This window comes from Triturus cristatus, chromosome 4_2 (genome assembly GCF_964204655.1).
Source record: "Triturus cristatus chromosome 4_2, aTriCri1.1, whole genome shotgun sequence".
Taxonomy (NCBI): Eukaryota; Metazoa; Chordata; class Amphibia; order Caudata; family Salamandridae; genus Triturus; species Triturus cristatus.
In genome coordinates this window covers 140,611,028-140,633,267 of record NC_140586.1, presented here as the reverse complement: position 1 = coordinate 140,633,267, position 22,240 = coordinate 140,611,028, and the positions used below count along the sequence as shown (strand labels likewise).

General features: G+C 46.7%; 1 protein-coding gene across 4 annotated transcripts in view; it reads right to left on the bottom strand.

The window, feature by feature from the left end:
- LOC146833172 (microspherule protein 1) overlaps nt 1-22,240 on the bottom strand; it is a 329,726-nt gene that overhangs the window by 230,273 nt on the left and 77,213 nt on the right. For all 4 annotated transcript variants that reach the window (XM_085600822.1, XM_085600820.1, XM_085600821.1 and 1 more), the window contains exon 3: nt 13,380-13,518. In XM_085600822.1, coding sequence (XP_085456948.1) covers nt 13,380-13,518 — 139 coding nt within the window. The remainder of the gene's footprint in view (nt 1-13,379; nt 13,519-22,240) is intronic.

Here is a 22,240-nt window from a genome sequence, read left to right as displayed (position 1 = left end):
AGGTGTCCGGAGATGTGGCTGTGTCGTGGGATGTCGAGGATGAGTCTGGCTGAGGCGTTCTGGATGCGCTGGAGTCTCTTCTGGATCTTGGCGGTGGTTCCGGCGTAGAGTGCGTTGCCGTAGTCCAGTCGGCTGGTGACGAGGGCCTGGGTGACGGTCTTCCTGGTCTCTGTGGGGATCCACCAGAAGATCTTCCGAAGCATGCGCAGGATGTTGAAGCACGACGAGGAGACGGCGTTGACTTGCCTGGTCATGGAGAGGGAGGAGTCCAGGATGAAACCCAGGTTGCGAGCGTGGTCCGTCGGTTTGGGTGCGGTGCCCAGGGCGAGGGGCCACCAGGAGTCGTCCCAGGCGGAGGGCGAGGAGCCCAGGATGAGGACCTCCGTCTTATCTGAGTTCAGTTTCAGGCGGCTCGTCGTCATCCACTCGGCTACCTCTCTCATCCCTTCGTGCAGGTTGGCTCTGGCGGCGGCGGGGTCGTTGGTCAGGGAGAGGATCAGCTGGGTGTCGTCGGCGTAGGAGATTATGTTGAGGTTGTGTTGGCGTGCGATGGCCGCGAGGGGACTCATGTAGACGTTGAAGAGAGTCGGGCTCAGTGAGGATCCTTGAGGGACGCCGCAGATGACTTCGGTGGCCTCTGACTTGTACGGTGGTAGGCGGACTCTTTGTGTTCTTCCGTTGAGGAAGGAGACGATCCAATCCAGTGCCTTCTCCTGGATTCCGACGTTGCTGAGGCGCTGCACTAGGGTGCGGTGGCAGACCGTGTCGAAAGCCGCGGAGAGGTCTAGGAGGATGAGGGCCGCTGTTTCTCCGTTGTCCATCAGGGCTCGGATGTCGTCAGTGGCGGCGATGAGGGAGGTCTCGGTGCTGTGGTTGGCACGGAATCCAGACTGCGATGGGTCGAGGGATCCATTCGTCTCGAGGAAGGTGGCCAGCTGTTTGTTGACGGTCTTCTCGATGACTTTGGCTGGAAACGGGAGTAGAGAGATGGGGCGGTAGTTCTTGAGTTCAGTGGGGTCTGCTGTAGGTTTCTTAAGTAGAGCGCTGAGTTCGGCGTGCTTCCAGCTCTCGGGGAAGGTGGCGGTGTCGAAGGATGTGTTGATGATGTCTCGCAGGTGGGGTGCGATGACAGCGTCGGCTTTGTTGAAGACGTTGTGAGGGCAGGGGTCGGTATGAGATCCGGAGTGGACGGAGTTCATCATGTGGACGGTGTCTTCGGTGTTGACCGGGGTCCAGGCGCTGAGGGTGGTGGCGGGAGGCGTTGCTGCGGTCGTGGCGTGCGTCGGTTGAGTGCTGAAGCTGTTGTGTATGTCTGCGATCTTGTTGTGGAAGTAGGAGGCGAGGGAGTTGCAGAGGTCTTGCGATGGGGTGATGTCGTTGTTTCCGGCGTTGGGGTTGGAGAGCTCTTTTACGATGTTGAAGAGTTCCTTGCAGTTGTGAGCGTTGTTGTCCAGTCGGTTCTTGAAGGCCGTTTTCTTGGCGATGCGGATCAGTTGGTGGTGTTTCCGGGTGGCGAACTTGAGGGTGGTCCTGTTGTCCGGCGTGGGTTCCTTTCTCCAGGCTTTCTCGAGGGCTCGGCAGTTCTTCTTGGAGCTCTTGAGTTCGTCGGTGAACCAAGGGGCTCTCTTACTGCCGGGTCTGCTGGGCGGGATCCTCAGAGGGGCGAGTTCGTCTGCGCATTTGCTGATCCACTTCGAGAGGTTGTCGGCGGCCTGGCTGGGGTTCGCTGAGCTGGCCGGAGGGTGCTGGCTCAGGGAAGCGGCGAGCTGGTCGGCTGTGATCTTGTTCCAGCTTCTTCGAGCAACCTGTTGCTGGTGGTGGTGGATCGTCGTTCTTCTGAAGGTGAAGTGGATGCATCTGTGGTCCGTCCAGAGGAGTTCTGTGGCGTGGCTGAAGGCGATGTCTTTGCTGGGTGAGAAGATGGCGTCGAGTGTGTGTCCGGCGAGGTGGGTGGGGGTGGACACCAGCTGCTTGAGTCCAAGGTTGGCGAGGTTGTCGAGCAGGGTGCTGGTGTTGCAGTCGTTGTTGTTCTCCAGGTGGAAGTTGAAGTCCCCCAGGAGGATGTAGTCAGCGGAGGGGAGGGCGTGCGGGCTGACTAAGTCGGCGATGTCCTCGCTGAATTGAGTGCGTGGTCCCGGAGGTCGGTAGATCAGGGTGCCTCTGAGGGTGGTCTTCGGGTCGGTGTGGATCTGGAAATGCAGGTGTTCGGCGGAGGGTGGGGTGTTGTCGGTGCTGGTCGTGATGCTGATGGTGTTCTTGTGGATGATGGCGATGCCTCCTCCCACCTGGTTGGCGTTGCGGTCCCTCCGGGTGATCTTGTAGCCTTCTGGGATGGCGATGGCGAGGTCGGGCGCTGAGGAGGCGTTCATCCAGGTCTCCGTGATGAAGGCAACGTCAGGGGCTGTGGCGTCTAGGAGGTTCCAGAGTTCGGTGGCGTGTCTGTGGACGGAGCGGGTGTTGAGCAGGATGCACTTGAGGTGGTTGCTGCTGGTGTTCGGTATGGCGGGTGCTGGTGTGGGGCAGGTCCGGATGCAGGTGAACTTGCAGGCGTGACAACTGAAGGGTCCGTAGGTGCGTCTCGGGGTGGCTTGGTGGCAACCTGGGAATCGGCCGGTGTTGAGTGCGATGAGGGTGGCGGCGGTGTACGTCAGGCGGGTTGGCCGGGGTCCTCGTGGGCCAGGGGTCCTGGCACTGGGCGCGGTCCAGGCGCGGATGGGCGTAGACGGGCTTGCCTTTGGCGCGCCTTCGGCGCACAATCGGCGCGCCCGCTGCGCGTGACCGCTGCGCGTTCGCACGGTCGCCATATATGGCGAAGTGCGCGGGTGGGCGGAGCAGCTGGGAGGCGGGAGCGGGGAGGGAACAGAAGGAAGAAAGGGGCGGGGTCAGCGGTGGTGGCGGGAAGTGGGGAGCGGGGAGGGAAGACGGAGGGCGACAACAGGCGGGAAAAAACGGGCAATACGGCGGAATACAACAAATCTGACAAATACAATTACAATTCCACAATTACAATTACCAAACAGTAAAACAACAGTAAAACAACACCAGGGGCACAGGGAGAGGAGCGCTGAACACGGACCACGCCGCTCGAAGGAGGGGGCGTGGTCACGAGGCGGCAGTCGGGCAGCGAGGCACAATGGAGGGGGAGGCACACGCAGCAGCTGGTGGCCGTGCGGCGCAGGGGTGTCCTAGGACTAGGTCACACTCACCTGCGTCGCACGGTCGCCATATATGGCCAAGTGCGCGGGTGGGCGGAGCAGCTGGGAGGCGGGAGCGGGGAGGGAACAGAAGGAAGAAAGGGGCGGGGTCAGCGGTGGTGGCGGGAAGCGGGGAGCGGGGAGGGAAGACGGAGGGCGACAACAGGCGGGAAAAAACGGGCAATACGGCGGAATACAACAAATCTGACAAATACAATTACAATTCCACAATTACAATTACCAAACAGTAAAACAACAGTAAAACAACACCAGGGGCACAGGGAGAGGAGCGCTGAACACGGACCACGCCGCGCGAAGGAGGGGGCGTGGTCACGAGGCGGCAGTCGGGCAGTGTAACCCTCATGGTGCTGTGGAGTTCGTCTTGACGACCTCCCAGCACCATATACTCTTAATGGCAGCACTGCACTTACAGTGCCCAGGAATGGACGTGGGTACTGTAGGGGCGCAGGGCTCATGCACCTGTGCCCACATCACTGGCATAGGGCACCCAGCTAGAGGGGTGACTGAGGTATGCCAGGGCAGTGTGTATTGCGGGCATGGCACACAGGGATGTGTGCCATGTCGACTCTTTGTTTTGTTCTGCACCAAGACACTAAGCCTGCAAAGGCAGTGTGTGTGTGTCAGGGCACAGGGCCTCTAAGGGTGGCACAATAAGTGCTGCTGCCCTTAGGGGCCTTCTCTGGTCACAAGGCCCTGGGTACCTAGGGTACCATTTACCAGGGACTGACATGTGACCAGAGATGCCAATTGGGTTTTGGCTGTTAGGCAGTTTTTAGGGAAGGAACACAGGCCCTGGGCATCTGATTGGCAGGACTCAGCGCCACCGCAGCATCACTCAGCGCCACCGCAGCATCACTCAGCGCCACCGCAGCATCACTCAGCGCCACCGCAGCATCACCCAGCGCCACCACAGCATCACCCAGCGCCACCACAGCATCACCCAGCGCCACCACAGCAGCACTCAGCATTGTCTTTGCACTAGTACACCACCACATCATCAGCAAGACCTGAGTATCATTCAGCATCACCTCAGCATCTTCTCCGCACCAGTCACCACCACCACCACCATCACCACCACCTCAGCATCACTCAGCACCACCTAAGCCTGCTTTCGGAATCTGGCATCTGTTGACTCTCCCCTAGCGTCTGGCCGCTGCTAATGTTATAATACAGGTACTAGTTCCCAACCTTCACCCTCCGATTGTTTATGCCCCCTCAAAAATAAGCTTTAGCAAACAACCATTCGAATAGGCAGAAACAAGTTGCCAGCATTGCAAGAACAAAATATGTTTTTTGTAAATACTTTTTTAATATTGTCGTTCAGTTGTACATAAATGCCTTCTTGGTCATATATATGGCAACAAAAATGCTTCTGACACTTATTATAACTTTTCAGCATGCTGCACAGCAACCACACTTCTCTACAGCACAGCTTGAAGACATTGGCAAAGTCAATATCTCTGGCTAAACACTTATAAGGTCCCAAAGGCAAGACCTATTGGCTATGCCAATGCTTGTCAATAGAATTTTAAAATGAATCCAATACCTTGTGTGAAACCGGAGCCATGTATGCACTTCGTGGTTTAAATTCCTTGTACAATGGTTGTTCAGGTTCTGGCAAGATTTTAGGACCCTCTGGTAAAGTTGGTGCGATATTCGTAAAAAGAAAATGCAGTAGTCGCAAATTCCTAATACATTTATGCACAGCAACTTCAACTTCCACGTTGTTCATATGGTATGTGGATACAAATGATGTGCCTTTATTGAGTAATCTAATTTGTTGTGTATTCAACGCCCATGATGAAATATTAGTGATCACGGTTTGGTCTTGCTCCTGAGGTCTTTGCTGATGTTGTCTCTTTCCTTGTCCTCTACGGGTCTTTTTGTGCCGCTTTGGTATGGTGGACGGCCCGTTGCCTGGCCTACCTCTAAAAAAAGACATCTGTTGAACATTAGAAATGCTAGCTGTGCTCAATCTCCGTCAGTTGTTGTTCTCCTGGATTTGCTTCCATATTGAGTGGATGTCTAGTAATGGCAAGTTCCTCGTCTAATACTATACTTTCTTGAGACGATGTTGCTGATTTTTGAGTAGGTCTTCTCTGAGCATACACCTAGGCCCAGATGTGTACTTCATTAAATTTATAAACAATAGTATCGCGTTTATATTTCCTGAGTTTGCGTTCTTTGAGTTACTTTATGCGACTTTTTGAGTTTTTCAATTGACCTTGTTTTCGGTTTTATTTTCCATTACTAAACGACCAGGATCTTCATACATTAGGTTTTGGTTTTACATCACTTCTATTGACATAGGAGACAGATGTTTTAGCAATTGAAGCCGAGTGCAATTTCCTCATTCAAAGTTGGCGACCATTCTTTCTTTCTAACAGGCTCTGTCTGTATGGTAGTACTTTGTTTGTGTTCAGAATACACAAATACACTGCGATTGAACTTCTACTGCAGTTGCCGACATTTTGTCTATAGAACGCGGAATACCATGCATAAGATTTCATCCGGAGCAGGTGAGAATTGCGATTAACAGATTGTACACTTGATTGTACAACAAATTGCATATATGTCTCTTATTAAGAGTACTCGGTGATTATTATTTAAACTCTGAAAACTTTATTTGTGCTTTACAGCTTCGAAGAACATTGCTCAAGCACACGGCATTTGGAAATACATACACTGCAGAACTCCGGGTAGATATCAGAAAAATTCAGGAATTTTGACAGTTGGTCTATTGTTGGAGTGGCGGTTCTGTGTATGATAACATGGTTTGTTAAGTAGTCGTTTCTTGTTTCCTCAGGTCATTTTATGATCAAGGTCAGTCTGGAATGAACATTAAGCGTTCGAGAGGACTAAAGGTCTGTACATTTTTTTTTTCCAGTCTTCCAGTGAGCACATTTGTATTGCCAAGAGCACTTTTTAACCATCACCATTAACCCACGTTGTAGAGGTGCAAAATAGAGTGGTTTAGATTGGTACTGCCGATGGAGTTGGATTCATTTTTAAACGTGTTCTGTCTCTAAATTGTTTTTTTGTTGTAAAATGCATGTCACGCAAGAGATTCACATTAACATGGGAGTCAGTAATCATTGGATTAAGGAACATACTGTGATTTATTTGTAGTTTGCATGCAAGATGTATTAAGCATGTCAGCACCTTCCTGTTCAGATTAATAAGCAGTCTTATTGTTTACATTACAGCAACCCTGAAGAAGGGATATTCATATCCCGAAGTGCATTAGGAATATTTTGAGAGACATTTTCATGTATAATTTGTGAATTGTAGACATATGTTATTAATATCGTATAATTGTCAGTGAAACTGATGTTTGCAAAACAAAATATGTTGCAGTAGCAGAGAGTAATCCGCAGAAAATTATAACAAAAATAAAAAGAAGATGAATGATGTATGATTAATGTGGAAAAAACGTGCCCATTTAAACAGTGGTAAAACGTAGAAAGTAAACAGAAATGTCTTAATTTACAGCAGTGCTAAAAGGATCAAGTACATCATCACACTGGCTAAATTAACACAGGGATGTGTGCCATGTTGACTCTTCATTTTGTTCTGCACCAAAACACACAGTCTGCAATGGCAGTGTGTGTGCGTTAAGGTACAGGGCCTCTAAGAGTGGCACAATATGTGCTGCAGTCCTTCGAGGCCTTCCCTGGTCACAGTGCCCTTGGTACCCATGGCACCTTTTACAAGGGACTTACATGGGCCAGAGAGTTGCCAATTGGGTTTGCAACAGTACATTTTTAGGGAATGAACATAGGCCCTGGGTACCTGGTTGGCAGGAAACCAGGACACACTTAGTCGAAGAGCATCAACATCAGTCAAAAAGTGGGGGGCAACGATGCAAAAAGGGGCACTTTCCTACAACCTGCAGGTATGGGTGCACCCACTCATGGCTGGAAAGGTGTGCAGCTGACACAGTAAGAAGTGGAGGTTACGTAACCCAGCTCACAGGGTGAATCTTCTTAATAGCAAACCCTTGTCCACACAACATTCAGCCCTAGTGCTCTTGACCAAGGTCCCTACAAGTTGCATCCTCTCCACTTCATGGAGACGGCCTGAGGTCATGTGGGGTTCCCCTGAAAGTAAAAACTGAATAATCTTCATATGCCTTCAATGGGCTTTGGCTGGAGATGCAGAAAAGCAGAGAGAGATGGGTTGGCCGCTGGAGAGAGCACAGGGGAATAAGCCAGAGATCCTTCAACCATATTATAAGGCCATAAAACAGCACTACATCCACGAGTGCTAGGGAGGGATTGGAAATGTAACTGTTGTGGGTCGGTTTTGTTTTTGTTGAGGTTTGAAGTACCGGAGAAAGTCCTCAGTGTAATTTAACATGTGTGTTGCTAATCTGTTCCTTTCTTCACTGCCCTATATTAACATGTATCCTGTTTCTGATATAATCTAATAATGATCTAATTAAAAAGCCCAAAAAACAGCAGCATTAATTATCTGGTATGCTAGCTTTTCATCATGGGTTTCCTCATCGCATTTATAAATAATCCACCCTCCTCTGGAAAATAACGTGATTTTTCGCTCTCGACTGTCACAATTAACTCGGTCATTTGTCAATTGGAACGCGCTCCTACCTTGAAAAAAGACAGCGTACAGCGAAGGTCTGGCAGCACAACGAAATGTTAGGCTCTAGCTAAACGTTCACTGTTCATTTTCTTCATGAGCAGAAGCGGAGATGAGCATGTATCTCCGTTATAAGATGTTGTACAACTCATCAGTAGATCAAGTAGTGCTCTTAGATTAGACAGGGAGATCTGTCACAATTGTAACTTAGCAACTACAGAATTCAAAGAAATCACATCTACACAGAGCAGGAAGTACAGACAAGACTTTGTGACATCACACCACAGGCAAGAAACAATGCAGAGTAAATTTCCCATCTTTTAAAGGGCAACACAAAGAAAACATGCACCATCACACATCCATACAAAATGATAGATATCCTTCCGCAAATACTCATCTCACCTTTTACAAACGGTCAACACAAAAGAAAATATGCAACAGCCCACATCACTGTAGCTTTAAATACAACACGTAAATACCTACATTTGCATCCTTTACGACAAATTCTCAGGAATAAAGCTGAATTAAAGGAATGTAAAACCAAAATTGGAAGCTTGAACACGCCCAAATAAGAATGTAATTAGCCAGAACGGAGTAACTTCATTCATATACAGGCCCAAGAAACATGGACTGATTGACATAGAAGCTCAATCGTTCATCTTGCTTATGAAAATTTACTTAGAAGAAAATTGTGTGAAAAATGCTAAACCAAAGTTATTTTGCATACAACATGAAATTGGTTCAACGCAATGGGTATCCTGGAAAACAAAATAAAAACATGCTTAAGCAACATAATCTTACATGAAATATGAAAGTTGCACAACCCAAGTACTATCTCGCAGACCGAAATTGGTGAAACATAATCAACAAACAAATGCTCAGTCAGCAGATAGATATCTTGCACAGTCACATGCGCAGGGCAACATCTGTAAGAGGTAAAATGCACAATCGATAGAGCCGACAAGTTACCTCGAAACATCTCACAACATGCACTTCAATGCTGCGTACCCACCATCAAAATACTGTCCTCAAGAAGGACTTAATATGCTAATAAGTGTAACCCCTCAAAACAGAACACGTGCTACAACATAAATGTCCTTAAAAGACAGCATATTACTTTTGTTAACAAGCAACTCATGGAAAACCACACTAAAACTACCAAAAACCTTGACCAGACAAAATGTACATAACTTTTAACCGAAATGCAACTGGACTTCTATCCAGAAATAGTAATACGAGTGCCTAATGAAGACCACAAACCAGACACACTAGTCAGATGATGCAGTCCAACAGGCAGTCCCTCCTGCTTCTGTGAACTTGAAAAAACAGCTAAAGACTAAATGCACTCTGAATCCATTCAACAATACGCAGAAAGGCAGCGAGGCTCAAAAACAAGGCCAGGCTGCACATAAGCAGAAATCGTTTTTCTGATTCAAAATTATCGTGCAAATAAAGTTTGAAAGGTACTACAAAACATGTAAGCACACTGATCCCCATAGAAAGTCCATGTGACTGTTGGACTTGGCCCTTTTTGCAGGGTCATCACCACACTTTTTGCGTTCACGCTTCTATTTTCTGGACCCATTTCCGTTGGCTTTTAGGAATCTGCATTCTTTACCACTTTTAAACTGCGCTAAAGTGCTTGTGCTTTCTTCTTGAACATGGTAGAATTTGCATACAACCAATTGGCCTATTTAATTAACTTGCAAGTCCCTAGTAAATTGGTACTACTGCATGTGTCCAGGGCCTGTAAATTAAATGGGACTGGTGCACCTGCAGCACTGATTGTGCCACCCACCTAAGTAGCCCTTTATACATGTCTCAGGCCTGCCATTGCAGCATGTGTATGCAGTTTTAAACTGCCATTTTGACGTGGAAAAATAAATCTTATGCCAGGCCCAAACTTTCCTTCTTAACACATATGTCACCCCTAGGGTAGGCCTTAACAGCCAAGAGGGCAGGGTGCAGTGTTTTTAAAATGGTGGATATATACTTTTGAGTTTTACATGTCCTGGCAGTAAAAGACTCAAATTTGTTTTTCACTACGGCAAGGCATACCTCTCCCATACAATAACATTGGACTAACCTTATAACATTTAATAAGTAATAACGTTCAATTGGGAGCAGGTACCGAGGTCGAGTTTGGTGCTTATAGAACTGTAATTAAAACCCTCTTTAATGATAGTCTGATTTTTATTCACAATTCTGAAAATGCCTGCAACATGATCCTGGATCACATGACTGGCTGTAGCTGTCAGTTGGTCTTTGTGCATTGTTCCCAGACAGTAAGATACGTGTTGGCAAGGTGGGCCACTCTGAGTTAATGAGGAGGAGGATCTATCACCCACCACTGTTGCATATCACAAAAGTCCGGTCTGAGCACTCTCACAAGGGGTCTGACAATGGTCTTTTGTGACCCCAGACAAGCTGGTTCAGGACAGGGATAAAGGGGATGCCTGACACCTCAGGGGGGACCTCTAGGGCACCAAGAATAAATATTGGACCCTTCAACCCAACTCTTCATGACACTTCTGGACCTGTGGAAGATTCTGCAAGGAAGAAGGACTACCGCCCTGCTGTGTTGCCCTTCTGCCCGTGGCCCTCTTGCCTGAAAAAGAAGGACTAGATCTACAACCTGTACCTAGGACCACAAGTGTGACTCCAAGGACTAGTCTCTTGTAACTAGCACCTGGACTCTGCAACTTTGAGTCCTACCCTTCCACGTGGTACCACCCCAGTACTTGACCATTGGAAGTGGGCCTGAAGGTGCTCTGCCCGCCAATCTGTGGATCCATTAAAACGGACGCATCTCCTTTGCTGCGCACAGAAACCCCAAGCAGAATGGGCACATTGCCTCTGATGCGAGTATTCTCCCAGCACAAGGACTTCACTTTGCCCTTACAGACTCATCGAAACTGAACTGTCGCATCCCTGATGCAGGCCCCCACATCGCATGCCCCTGGTCGAAGGCATCCTCAACGATGAACACAGGACCTCGCATCACAGGTCCTGAAGCTTCTTCAAACCAGCTGATGAGCGATGCAATCCTGCCCCGGCAGGCCCTCGCAACGCAAGCCCACCTTGTCGACGACACAGTACTTCACATCGCACCCACACAGCTACTCGGAACTGACGCTACAAGACACATCTCTGACCTGGACCTCGTATCGCCTCGGCTGTGCAGCTAATCTTTGGCACAGGACCTTCCAATGCACAGCAACCAGGAATTAAGGTACTTTTATTCAGCTGGCCTACCTGGGTCCCTGTAGCAGGCCCGCGCTCCATCGCGGTCAACCTGAACTTGTGACTTTGTCACGGTACAGCAAGACCAGATAACCACAGTTGGCGCTTTGTGTTTTTGGCACTATATTCACTGACACCTTTCAAATTGTAGATCTCCGGTTCTACTGATTGAATCTTTGTAATTCTGGTCTTGTTTTATTTATTAAAATGTACTCTATATTTGTAAATTGATGTAGGATTTTTCTTATGTTGTGTTTTCATTTTATTACAGTTTGAAGTGCTGCATAAATACCTCACACATTGCCTCTAAGTTAAGCCTCACTGCTCTGTGCCAAGCTACCAGAGGGTTGATCACAGGTTAATTTGGAGTTTGCTTGTGACTTCACCCTGACAAGGATAGTGGTTTCTGCTTCAATAGGGTTTCACCCCCCTCATTCAGTAACCCAACTTCTTGCAATGACCATGTAAGTGGGTCCAACTACAGCACTCACTGATCAGTACAAGAAACTAGAACACGGCAACCCAGAATAGTAGAATTCATGCTCCAGAAATTGTGTAAGAATGTGCCTCACTGCCACCTCAGCCAAGACAAGCAAGAGTAACATGAAACATGGTAACGAAAGCAAGTAGGTCGTAAGTATATAGATGGACCTCATGCATACATGAAATTTACAGGCGCCCTCTTCTTTTGGCACCAGCAATAGCTTTGCTTGTATTGGCTTTAGCATGAGACACATGCAAAGAAGGTTGCTTAACCACTAAAGCTCATGCACCAACCACTCAATGAAATGCCTGTTACAGACACACAAGAAAACTTAAAGAGTGGTTTGCAAGAAGAAAATATCAGAAAACATATCCTTGTAATGCCTTGGTTATTACCATATATAAAAAAAACTATTCTGCTAAAACAGCTAAAGATTCCCTGTATAGCCTGCAGTGCCTAGGCAGCGGTTATCCACCCTGCTTAACTGGCATCAGACGATTGAAACCCAGGAGTAGGATTAGTGGCGGTGGAAGGGCGTGGGTGATGGGTAGTGTAGCAGCCCCACACAAACCTGCTAAGCATTTCCATTCTATTTCAACATGTCTCTGCTGTAAGCTCCAGCAACCTATGTTGAGTCTACAAGCCTCTCCACTCTCCTTTTCTTTGGCGGCCTGATGCTGGATGTCAATGGTGGTGTGCAATCTTAATTTTCTTTAATCTCCTTTACTGTTCACTTCTGTTTTTTTATGAAGCCTAAATAGTGGCTTTGTCTCTTGTCACCAAACGTCTGGCTGCATGAGTACAGGGCTGCAGAGCAGGTACATCAGGTATAAGCAATACAGTGTTCTCTATCAAGAGCTACGGTGCTGTTCTTAGTTCAGTCAGGGAGATTTGACCTAGACACACTTCTAATATAACTATAGAATCCCACAGCAACACAGCTACAACTTGATCTATTGACATCAAACAGCTTAAGAAACAAAAAATGTACGATACAACACATCATGCTAAATGCCTCTTTAATTAGGCTGTTGCCACCACCTTCCTGCTATTTTCCTTTTAAGAGAGAATTTTAAAAAAGTGTTTAACACACTGCACATTTTACTTCAATTTGCAGACATACAAAGTAAAGGGAACAGATTTAAAATGATTGATAGTTATAGCTAAATTGTATGTTTTGCAAAGCGGTTGCTAGTTGAAATAAGCTCTTACAGGATCCCATGCCTGGACAGACACAGTCAGTAATTATACATAACAACATAGATCCTTAGGTGGTTTGAGTTTTAGTAAACTGTCTGGTATAGGTTTCATTTCAATAGCATTTTTTGTGGCGTTAAATGTTTTGTAATGTCCATGCACTGAATGCTTAGCCTTAGAACTTGGCAATGCTACTAAAACGGTAAGGCATTAGTGATAAATTTGGTGAGCGCCTCAGGTGAAAATGCTAGAGCTTATATCAGAGCACAGTGCCTTGTGTATGGTCTTATCTACCGTCCTGCTGGTGAAGTGAACAGGCACTGTTCACTTCACAACTATAGACTGAAAACTAGTCACTGTGTACAATGTAGGGACGCCAAAAAAGAGATAGTGAGAAAGCAAACATCAAGAACCCCGCAGCAAGGGCAAATAAGAGAGGACACAGACACAAATATATGGACTGCCAAAAAGGATAGCAAGAAAGGGCAAAGTACATCCACAGAGAGACAAAAAATACATCACACAGATCATATAAAAACCTGAAGAAAGATCTCTGCCATATAAAGATGGATGACTAAGGACCAGAATTGGAGCTCGACTAAATTTGTCAATCAGCTTTTGCAAAGAATGCCCCAGATTACCTTGATGAGCTCCTCCTTTTAGGGACCACGCCGGAGGATGGCAGCAAGCTCCTTTGCTGCCCCGCAAGGTACTCCTCATCCTCGGACCTGCCATCCGTGCCAGATGCCATCAGTCCAGATTCCAGCATTGCCTGTAGGTCTGTGTGAGGAAACAAACATTTTATTTCATCACACACTTCAGGAGGCACTGGTTAATCACTGACCCTCCTACTCCTTATAATGCTATGCTATCCTTCTGGATAGAAAAACATTCAAACTCAGTAACAAGTCATTGTCAGTGCGCACTCCGACAGCAGCCCTCTAGAAGGAGGAAAATGGGTCTCCCAGACATCTCCTTGTAGGCAGGTGCAGTCCCTCACTGCACCCATCTGCAAAAGGAATCTCGAATTCTGCCTCAAAGTGCAGGCGGGTTGTTGCCTGCACAGTGAAAAATGGAGCAGCACTGAAGCAACAGCTCCGTGTTTCGCTTTAATGTGCTGCCCCCAGGTCACTACATGTTAGCAGCTGCTCTGAGGATAGGACAGTCTCTGTAATAGGGCGCACTTTTCCTGTTTCTGCACGGCACACCAATTTAAAGGTGTGCCATGGTACACACAGGAACAGAGCACCCACCCTATGTGTAATAAGGGCTCCGATGACGATTTGTGGCTCTTTTGTAGAAATCAAGGCGTCAATACTGCTACAATAGATTTAAACGAGCGGGTTCTGCAGCTTAAAGCGTACTGCAGACTCATAGCCCACTTGTGTAAAGATTACTAACCACTGAAAATGTACATTCGAAGAGTGACCTTTGTTGCCCAAGAACTTCTGGAGCAATTATCATCGTCATCACTGTCCAAAGTTACATTCCTGATTAACAAAAATCTTCACATTCTTACCTTTAAAAAAAAAAAAAAAGAAGGTTTTCAAGAAGTGGATCATATCAAGTAAAGATTATGCTACGTACCCAGTAAACATCTGTTCTTGGCATGCAGAGCTGTAAATTTGCATGCTTTGCATATTCCTGCCATCTAGTGTTGGGTTCGGCTGTTTCCAAGATGTTTTTCTTCGAAGAAGTCTTTCCTAGTCACAAGGTAAGGCGAGCCCTCCTTTTGGTGATGGTGCATGTTAGAAAGAAGGGTCCCTGCTTGGACCCCCATTTCTAAGTCAGAGTGAAGGGCTGCACCCCTTTGACAACCCCTGCTCCACCCTGTGGCACGAGCAGTTAGGCTAATCTCAGAGGCAGTGTGTAAAGCGTTGCTGATCATACACAGTAAGTACAGTGAGGAACACTACAAAGGGACACAACACAGGTAGTTATCAAAGAAAATAGTTATATTTATAGAGACTTATCACAAGACGAAATAACGAGGAAATCACAATACTGTACAAAAATTGTTCTCTCTGGATGCTGCAAAAATAGTTCCAATGGGCAAGGTAAAATTCAGTTCAGGACAGTGGTCTCAGCGACCCCTCTTACTCACAGTTCTGAGATGTTGGCAAATAATCCACCAGAAATGTCGCTCCGGCAAACATGCAGGGCGATGATCAGGCCAGCGGGTCTTCAGCGGCAGCGATGCAACGATTTTCCGGACGCCCAGCAGCTGTAGCAATGATTTTCGGGCCGCAACCGTGCGGGGCGATGATCAGGCCAGCGAGCCTTCAGCGGCAGTGATGCGACGATTTTCTTTACACTCAGCAGCTGTAGCGATGATTTTCTGGCCGCAAACGTGCGGGGCTTTGATCAGGCCAGCGAGCCTTCAGCGGCAGCGATGCGATGATTTTCTTTACGCTCTGTAGGTGTAGCGAGGATTTTTAGGCTTTAGCGACGAAATGAAGTCTACTGGTCCTGAGACTTCAGTCAGGGGGCTAGCTCTCTCTCTAGCCCTTGGGTGATTGCAGGTTCAAGATTAAAAAGTTCTTTTCCCTCCTTTTTCCAGTCCAATGAAAACTACTGCAGGCCAATCCAGGGAACAGCACACAACACCAGGACAGTCCTCTCCTGCAGCTTTCTTCAGTTCCACAGACAGAGGTTGGTCTTGAGATCCAGGGGCAATACCAATTGTAGGGGTTTCAGCACATATATTTATACCCCAAAAGTCTTTGTTCTAAAGAGTCACAAGTCACTGAACCCAGCCAGAACCAGTTCTGCTCAGTCCTGGAGCACTTTGTTTACCAGGCTGCTTCTTTCCTTTCAGGGTGCAGGGCAGAGACATCAGACGCACCACAGGAGGTGGAGCCAGCATTGTGGAGGGAAGGCACAGCCCTATTCAGGTCCCCGGTGCAACTCCTCCCACCCATCTAGATGCAGACCTCTCCATTCACCACTGGGACTCCTCACCCTATCTCCTGGAATTCCCCAGTCCTGTCACTCCAAACCCAGACAGCCAATACACAACAGCAGAGCACACTGGAAGGCTTAGGCAAGAAAATACCTACTTTCTAAAAGTGGTATTTTCAAACACAGAATATAAAAATAACCTTCACTAAAAGATGTATTTTAATATGCTGAGCTCAGGCATGCTAAATTTGTGTTTCTACCATGTTCTGTGGGTCGGTTAGGACTATAGAATGTAGTAGTCAAACTGCCCATTCTGGCCTATGGAGAACAGGTAGCCTTACAGTAGCGAAAAACGAAATTGGGTGTAATTCACTACCAGGACATGATACACACACCAAGGCATGTCCTGCCTTACACATACAATGCACCCTACCATAGGGGTGACTTACATGATGCCAAGGGAAGGTTCAGGGGCTGGGAAGTGGGTGCACTTCACAGCAAGATGGCAGTTCTGGGCTGCACACAGACTCTGCAATGGCAGGTCTGAGACACACTTTACAAGCTGCTTCTGTGGGTGGCGCAAACCAGCGCTGCAGGCCCACCAGCAGCATTTGGTTTACCAGCCCTGGGCACACACAGGCCACGCTACTAGGGACTAACAGGCAAACCAAATAAGGCAATCATGGATATACCAATTCACATGTCATATTTACACAGGGAGAGCATATGCACTTTAGCACTGATCAGCAGTGGTAAAGTGCCCAGAGTCATAAAATCAACACAAACAGGTCAGAAAAAATACAGGAGGAAGGCAAAAAGTTTAGGGATGACCCTGCAAAAAGGGCCATTTCCAACAGTGCACATGGGGATCGACTCCATTGTTAGATTGTTTTCCCGCAAGAGGGTGAGAATGGAGTAAATAAGTTGGGTATAGAGATGTCCGTGCGTATGTAATGCAAGTAAAGCAAGACTGCAACAACTACAGGTGCCCGGGAAGGTGGGAGGGTGCATGTGAATCTACAACTCTTCATGCCAAGAACAGATGCCTACTGGGTAAGTAGCATAATCCGTTCGAGCATGTGTACTGTAGATACACATGCTTTGCATAGACTATATAACAGTATTTTCCCAAAGCAGTGGCGAACCAGTTGATGTTGTAGCTGTTTGAAAAAGTGTTTTAGCACTGCTTGCCCTACGCTGGCTTGTTGACGTGCTAACACATCCACACAGTACTGTTTAGTAAAAGTGTGTGGTGTGGCCCCATGTTGCTGCTTTACAAATGCCAGCTATAGGGATGTTATCGAAAAAGGCCATAGACGCTCCTATTTTACGAGTGGAATGCGCTCTAGAAGGTTCAGATAAAGTTTGTTTAGGTTTAGCGTAGCAGGTTTGAATGCATTTAACAATCCATCTAGCAATACAAGATTTAGAGATGGGATTGCCATTGGGAGGTGTAGCAAATGCACCACAAACAATTTTTTTGTGAAATGATTTTGTTCTTTCAATGTAGTATAGTAACGCTCTTCTGACATCAAGAGTATGCAGAGCTGGTATAAAAGTAGGGGATTTGTCAAAAAATGGGAAAAAGTGCGATTGCCGTGGCGAAGGTATAGAGGGCTGGGAGCGGGAGACTAGCGATGTGTCAGGAGACAGCACACCTGCCCGTTTTATTCATGAATGTGTTGACATGGATTCTCTGTGTTAGATAACTGATGTACTTCTGGCAATGCTTTTGTATGATATGGTCTCTCGAGTTTTGTTAATGAAAAGAGTTAAAAACAATTTTTTTTTAAAAGAGTATGAAGAGCTCTTTCTGCTACAAAATCAGGTTGAGGAAAGAACACAGGCCACTCAACTGATTGATTGATATGAGAAGCAGAAACCACTTTGGGAAGGAATCTTGGGTTGGTGCGAAGAAACTACTCTGTCTTTATGAAGTTGAAAGAAGTGTTCTTCTAAGGTTAAAGCCGGTAGCTCGCCAACTCTCCTCAATGAAGTGATCACAATGAGGATGGCCACTTTCCATGAAAGAAACTGTAGGGGACTGTTGTGTAATGGCTCAAAAGGTGGACCCATGAGCCCTGTAAGCACAATGTTCATTTTCCAAACTGGTGCTGGAGGCGTCTTGGGTGATATAACTCTCTTAAGGCCCTGCATAAAGGCTTTAATTACTGGAACCTTGAACAAGGATAGATGTTGTCTGTTCTGCAAATATGCAGCTACTGCTGCAAGATTCAGTCGAATGGAAGTGTAGGCTAGACCAGCACGCTATAAATGCAGAAGGTAGCAAATTATATTTTGAGTGGATGCATGTAGTGGATCAATATTGTTATTAGTACAATACATAACATATTTTCCATTAAGCTGAATAGCATGCTCTGGTAGTAGGTTTTCTTGCTTCTTTAAGAATAGTCATACATTCTGGAGGCAAGTTAAGATAACTCTGACTTCAGGAGCCGAATCGCTAGATTGAGCTCCTTGGAGTTTGGGTGTATGACTTCTCTATGGTTCTGCGTGAGAAGGCTGGAATTGAGGTGCAACTATTGATGTGGAAATTCTGACAGTTCTAAGAGTGTCGTGAACCACGGCTGACGGGCCCAAGTGGGATTCACTAAAATCAGTGTGAGGGATGTTTGCCTGAGCCTGCGAACCAGAAATGGAAGGAGAGGGAGAGGTGGAAAAGCAAGGCAAGTATCCCTGACCAATTTACTCATAGGGCATTGCCTTTGGATAGAGAGTGTGGGATCCCGGAGGCGAAGCTTGGGCATTTTGAGTGGTCCACTGTGGCGAACAGATCTATTTGTGGAAATCCCCATTCTTGAAAGTATGGAAGGAAAACTTGGGGATGAAGTTCCAACTTGTGTATTTGTTGCCACCGTCTGTTTAGGAGGTCAGCAATCTGATTGTCCATTCCTGGGAGGTGTTCTGCCAGAAGATGAACTTTGTGATGCATTGCTCAACAACAAATTGTCTGAGAGAAGCGTGACAGTTGAAGAGAATGTTTCCCCCCTTGTTTTGTACATAGTACATTGTTATCACATGTTGTAGGTACGGACTAGGACAACTTTCCCTATGAGGCGAGAATGAAAAGCTTTCAGTGCTAGATATACAGCTAGAAGCTCTAGATAGTTGATGTGAAGAACTTTGTACTTGTTGTCCCGTAGACCTTGAAATGTGAAGTTGTGAAGATGGGCTCCCCAACCTTTGAGAGATGTGTCTGGGGTTAGCACGATCTGTGGAACAGGGTCGATGAAGGGCTGCCCTTTTGATAAGTTTTGTGTGTTCCACCACTGCAGAGAATGATAGGTGCAGCTGTCTATCAACACTAGATCTGTTAATTGACCCTGCACCTGCAACTAATTTTCACTTACGTGCCAAGAATTCCTGTAGAGGATACATGTGCAACCTTGCATGAGACACTATTGCGGTTTATAATGCCATCATTCCTAGCAGTTCCTTGAAAGTTCTAAGTATTGATTAGTTTGAAAGTGTAGCAGCAGAGTTTGAATATTTCAAATTCTGGCTGCACTGGGGGAAGCTAGAGCTGTGGAAGTGTTTAGAATGCCTCCCAGATACGACTGCATTGTGTAGGCTGAAGGTGAGACCTTTGAGCATTGACCGTGAAACCCAATTGGTAGAGTAGGTGTTATGTAGTCTGAGTGTGGTATAAGCACTTTTGGTGTGTGCTGGCTTTGATAAGCAAGTCGTCCAGTGAAAGTGTTGTCGTCTGAGATGTGCCGCCACTACTGCCAGACATTTTGTGAATACTCTGGAAGCAGCAGTTACTCCGAACAAGAGTACCTTGAATTGACAGTGTTTTTCCACTATCACAAATCTGAGGTATTTGCGATAAGCTGGATGAACCGGAATATTTAAGTATGCGTCTTTTAAGTACAGTGTGGACATAAAATCGCCTTGCTGTAGCAGTGGAAAAACCTGTTGAAGTGTGACCAAGTGAAAATGTTCTGAAAGCATGTACAGGTTTAATGTCCTTAGATCTAAAATTGGTCTTAAGGAGCCGTCATTTTGGGGGATTTGGAAGTACAGAGAATAGACCCCTGAGCTTTGGAACTGTAGTGGAACTGGCTCTATAGCTCCTTTTGTTAAAAGAGCTAGTACTTCTTGTTTGGGAAGCTGTAAGTGTTCTGTTGAAGGTTTGTGGGTACAAGTTGGTATGTTGGGAGGATTGCTGGTGAGCTCTAGGCAATAACCATGTCAGATAATGTCTAAGACCCATTTGTCTGATGTTATGGATTGCCAAATGGGGAGAAATTGTTGAAACCGTCCCCCAACAGGTGTTAAATGATATCGGGGGGGGGGGGGGAGGGGGGAAGTCTAGGCAAGTCACTGCTTATTGGGGTGAAGGGGAGTTTCACATTGGCGTGCCCTTACCTCTATCTTTAAAATGTTTAAAATGGTTTCCTCTATACCCTCCTCTAAAGAAGCCTCTACCAGGAGGATTTGTAAGAGGACGTTTTGGGGTCTGAGGATATACTTTTAGACCCTGCTCTATAGAATGAGTGACAAAGGACTTGAAGGACTTTGAAGCGCTCCCATGGATTTCGCTACATCTGTGTCCTTTTTCATTTTTCTAGAGCCTCATCAACTTGAGGTTCGAAAAGATGATGTTTGTCAAACGGAGTTTTCAAGATAGACTGTTGGACTACTGGTTTAAAGCAGAATATTCTAAGCCAGGCATGCCTACGTAAGAGAATGCTGGCATTAACTTATCTTGCTGCAGTGTCAGCAGCATCAAGAGCACATCTAATGGAACAGTTAGAGATGAGCTTTCCTTCTTGAACTAGCTCTTGTGCCTTTTTTTGTGTTTGTCTGGGAGGTACTGAAGTATACCTTCCTTTTCATCCCAGTTGGCCCCGTCATATCTGGCTAAGAAGCCCTGTGTGTTGGCAATGCACCAGTTATTCACTGCGTGAGCAGCTACCCTTTTAAGCTGAGATTCTTTATCTAGGGGAGGAGCATCATCAGATGGCTGTAAGTTTGCTCTTTTATGAGTGTTGGAAACTAACAGGGAATCAAGAGAAAGCTGTCCTTTAAATAAATCCGGATCAGCGGGAGATGGTTTATATTTTTGATCAACCTTGGGTGTTTAGATTTGTGCACAAACCGGAACTTTAAAGATGTCATCTGCATGTCTAATCATGCCTTTCAACATAGGGAGAGTGAGTTAATCTATGTGAAGACCTTAGTGTCTCAAATAACAAAAATCATCATCTAAGGGGCCCTTTTGCAGTGCAATCCCCCCGATATGCTGCTGCCCTGGAAATTAGATCCAGATAAGACACGTTATCATCTGGAGGTGAATGTTTGTAGGGGATAGATCTGGACCATTATCCATGGGTGGATCAACATTGTAATCAGTCCATGGATCTGTAGGCAGAGGAGCATTGTCGCCATCATCCTAATCTCCTAAATCAGGCTTTGTGTGAGGAGATCCCTGTGGTGTTATGTGCAATGATTCTGAGCCTAGTAGTATTGGTGAAGTTGGTGGAGGGGACGGCACCTGGATAGGACTTGTACCAATGTCCTTTTTCTTTTTGAGAGGAATCTTGTCTGCAGTGTCCTCTGGGCCGAGTTTCCTTCTAAATGGAGTTTTGGACAATATGTGTCCAGTGTCTGGACTAACATAGATCTTTTTCTGTAGTGGATCCAATCAGTCTTTCATAATGTCAAGATTGGTTCCGGAGACTCTGAAATATGTTCTTTCAATTTTGGCGCAAAAAGTTTCGGTGCCGAACTGGACTTGTCCTTGGAAGGTTTCGGCTCCAAAGCAGCTTTTTATTTTGAGCCGGAGGTTTTTGGCTTTGAACCAGATTTGTCTTAAGGAACGGAATGTTTCTGGTCCGAAGACTATTTGTCTCGACTCAATCGCGAGCCGGAAGGCTTGACTACTTGTTTTGGTGCCGGGCCTGAGGGCGGGGTGTTAGAAACAGCGTCTTAGTGCCAACCAAGGCCCAAGAGGCAGAGGTGTTGCCGAAGCCTTATTTTTGGTGAAGGGTAACTTCTGTGGTACGGGGGTTTTGGTACTCATGACACCCTCTCCTGCTGGAAGGTCTTCTGACTCCAACTGAATCTCTAGGGCGGAATCAGATTCTTTGACCGAGAAGGCCTCCTCTGCTTTTGCGGCTGCCGCTTCTTGTTCGGACTCTTCTCCGAAGAGCTCCAGAAACTGTTGAGAGCTTTGGCGTTGCATTTCTCGCCATCGAGACCGACGATCTCGAAGAGTCTTTTTCGACCTGAAGGAGCAACAGGCCTCGCAGTCTTCTTCCTTGTGCTCCGGTGACAAGCACAAGTTGCAGACCTGGTGTAGATCGGTGCAAGGGTACTTCGAGTGGCACTGAGGACAGAATTGAAACGGAGTCCGTTCCATTGGCAGAGGGATGGATTGACGTGGCTAAGCCCAAAGGCTGCCCAAAATGCTTTCTACCGAAGATGAGATTTTCGATCGAATGGATACACGGAGAGAGGGAAACGCGTACGATAACAATACCGCCAAGGGAAGAGTTCCAAGGGGAACTCGAAGGACGGTTTCAAACCGGAGCGCAACAATACACGTCTGAACCCAATGGCGGAAAGAGAGCAA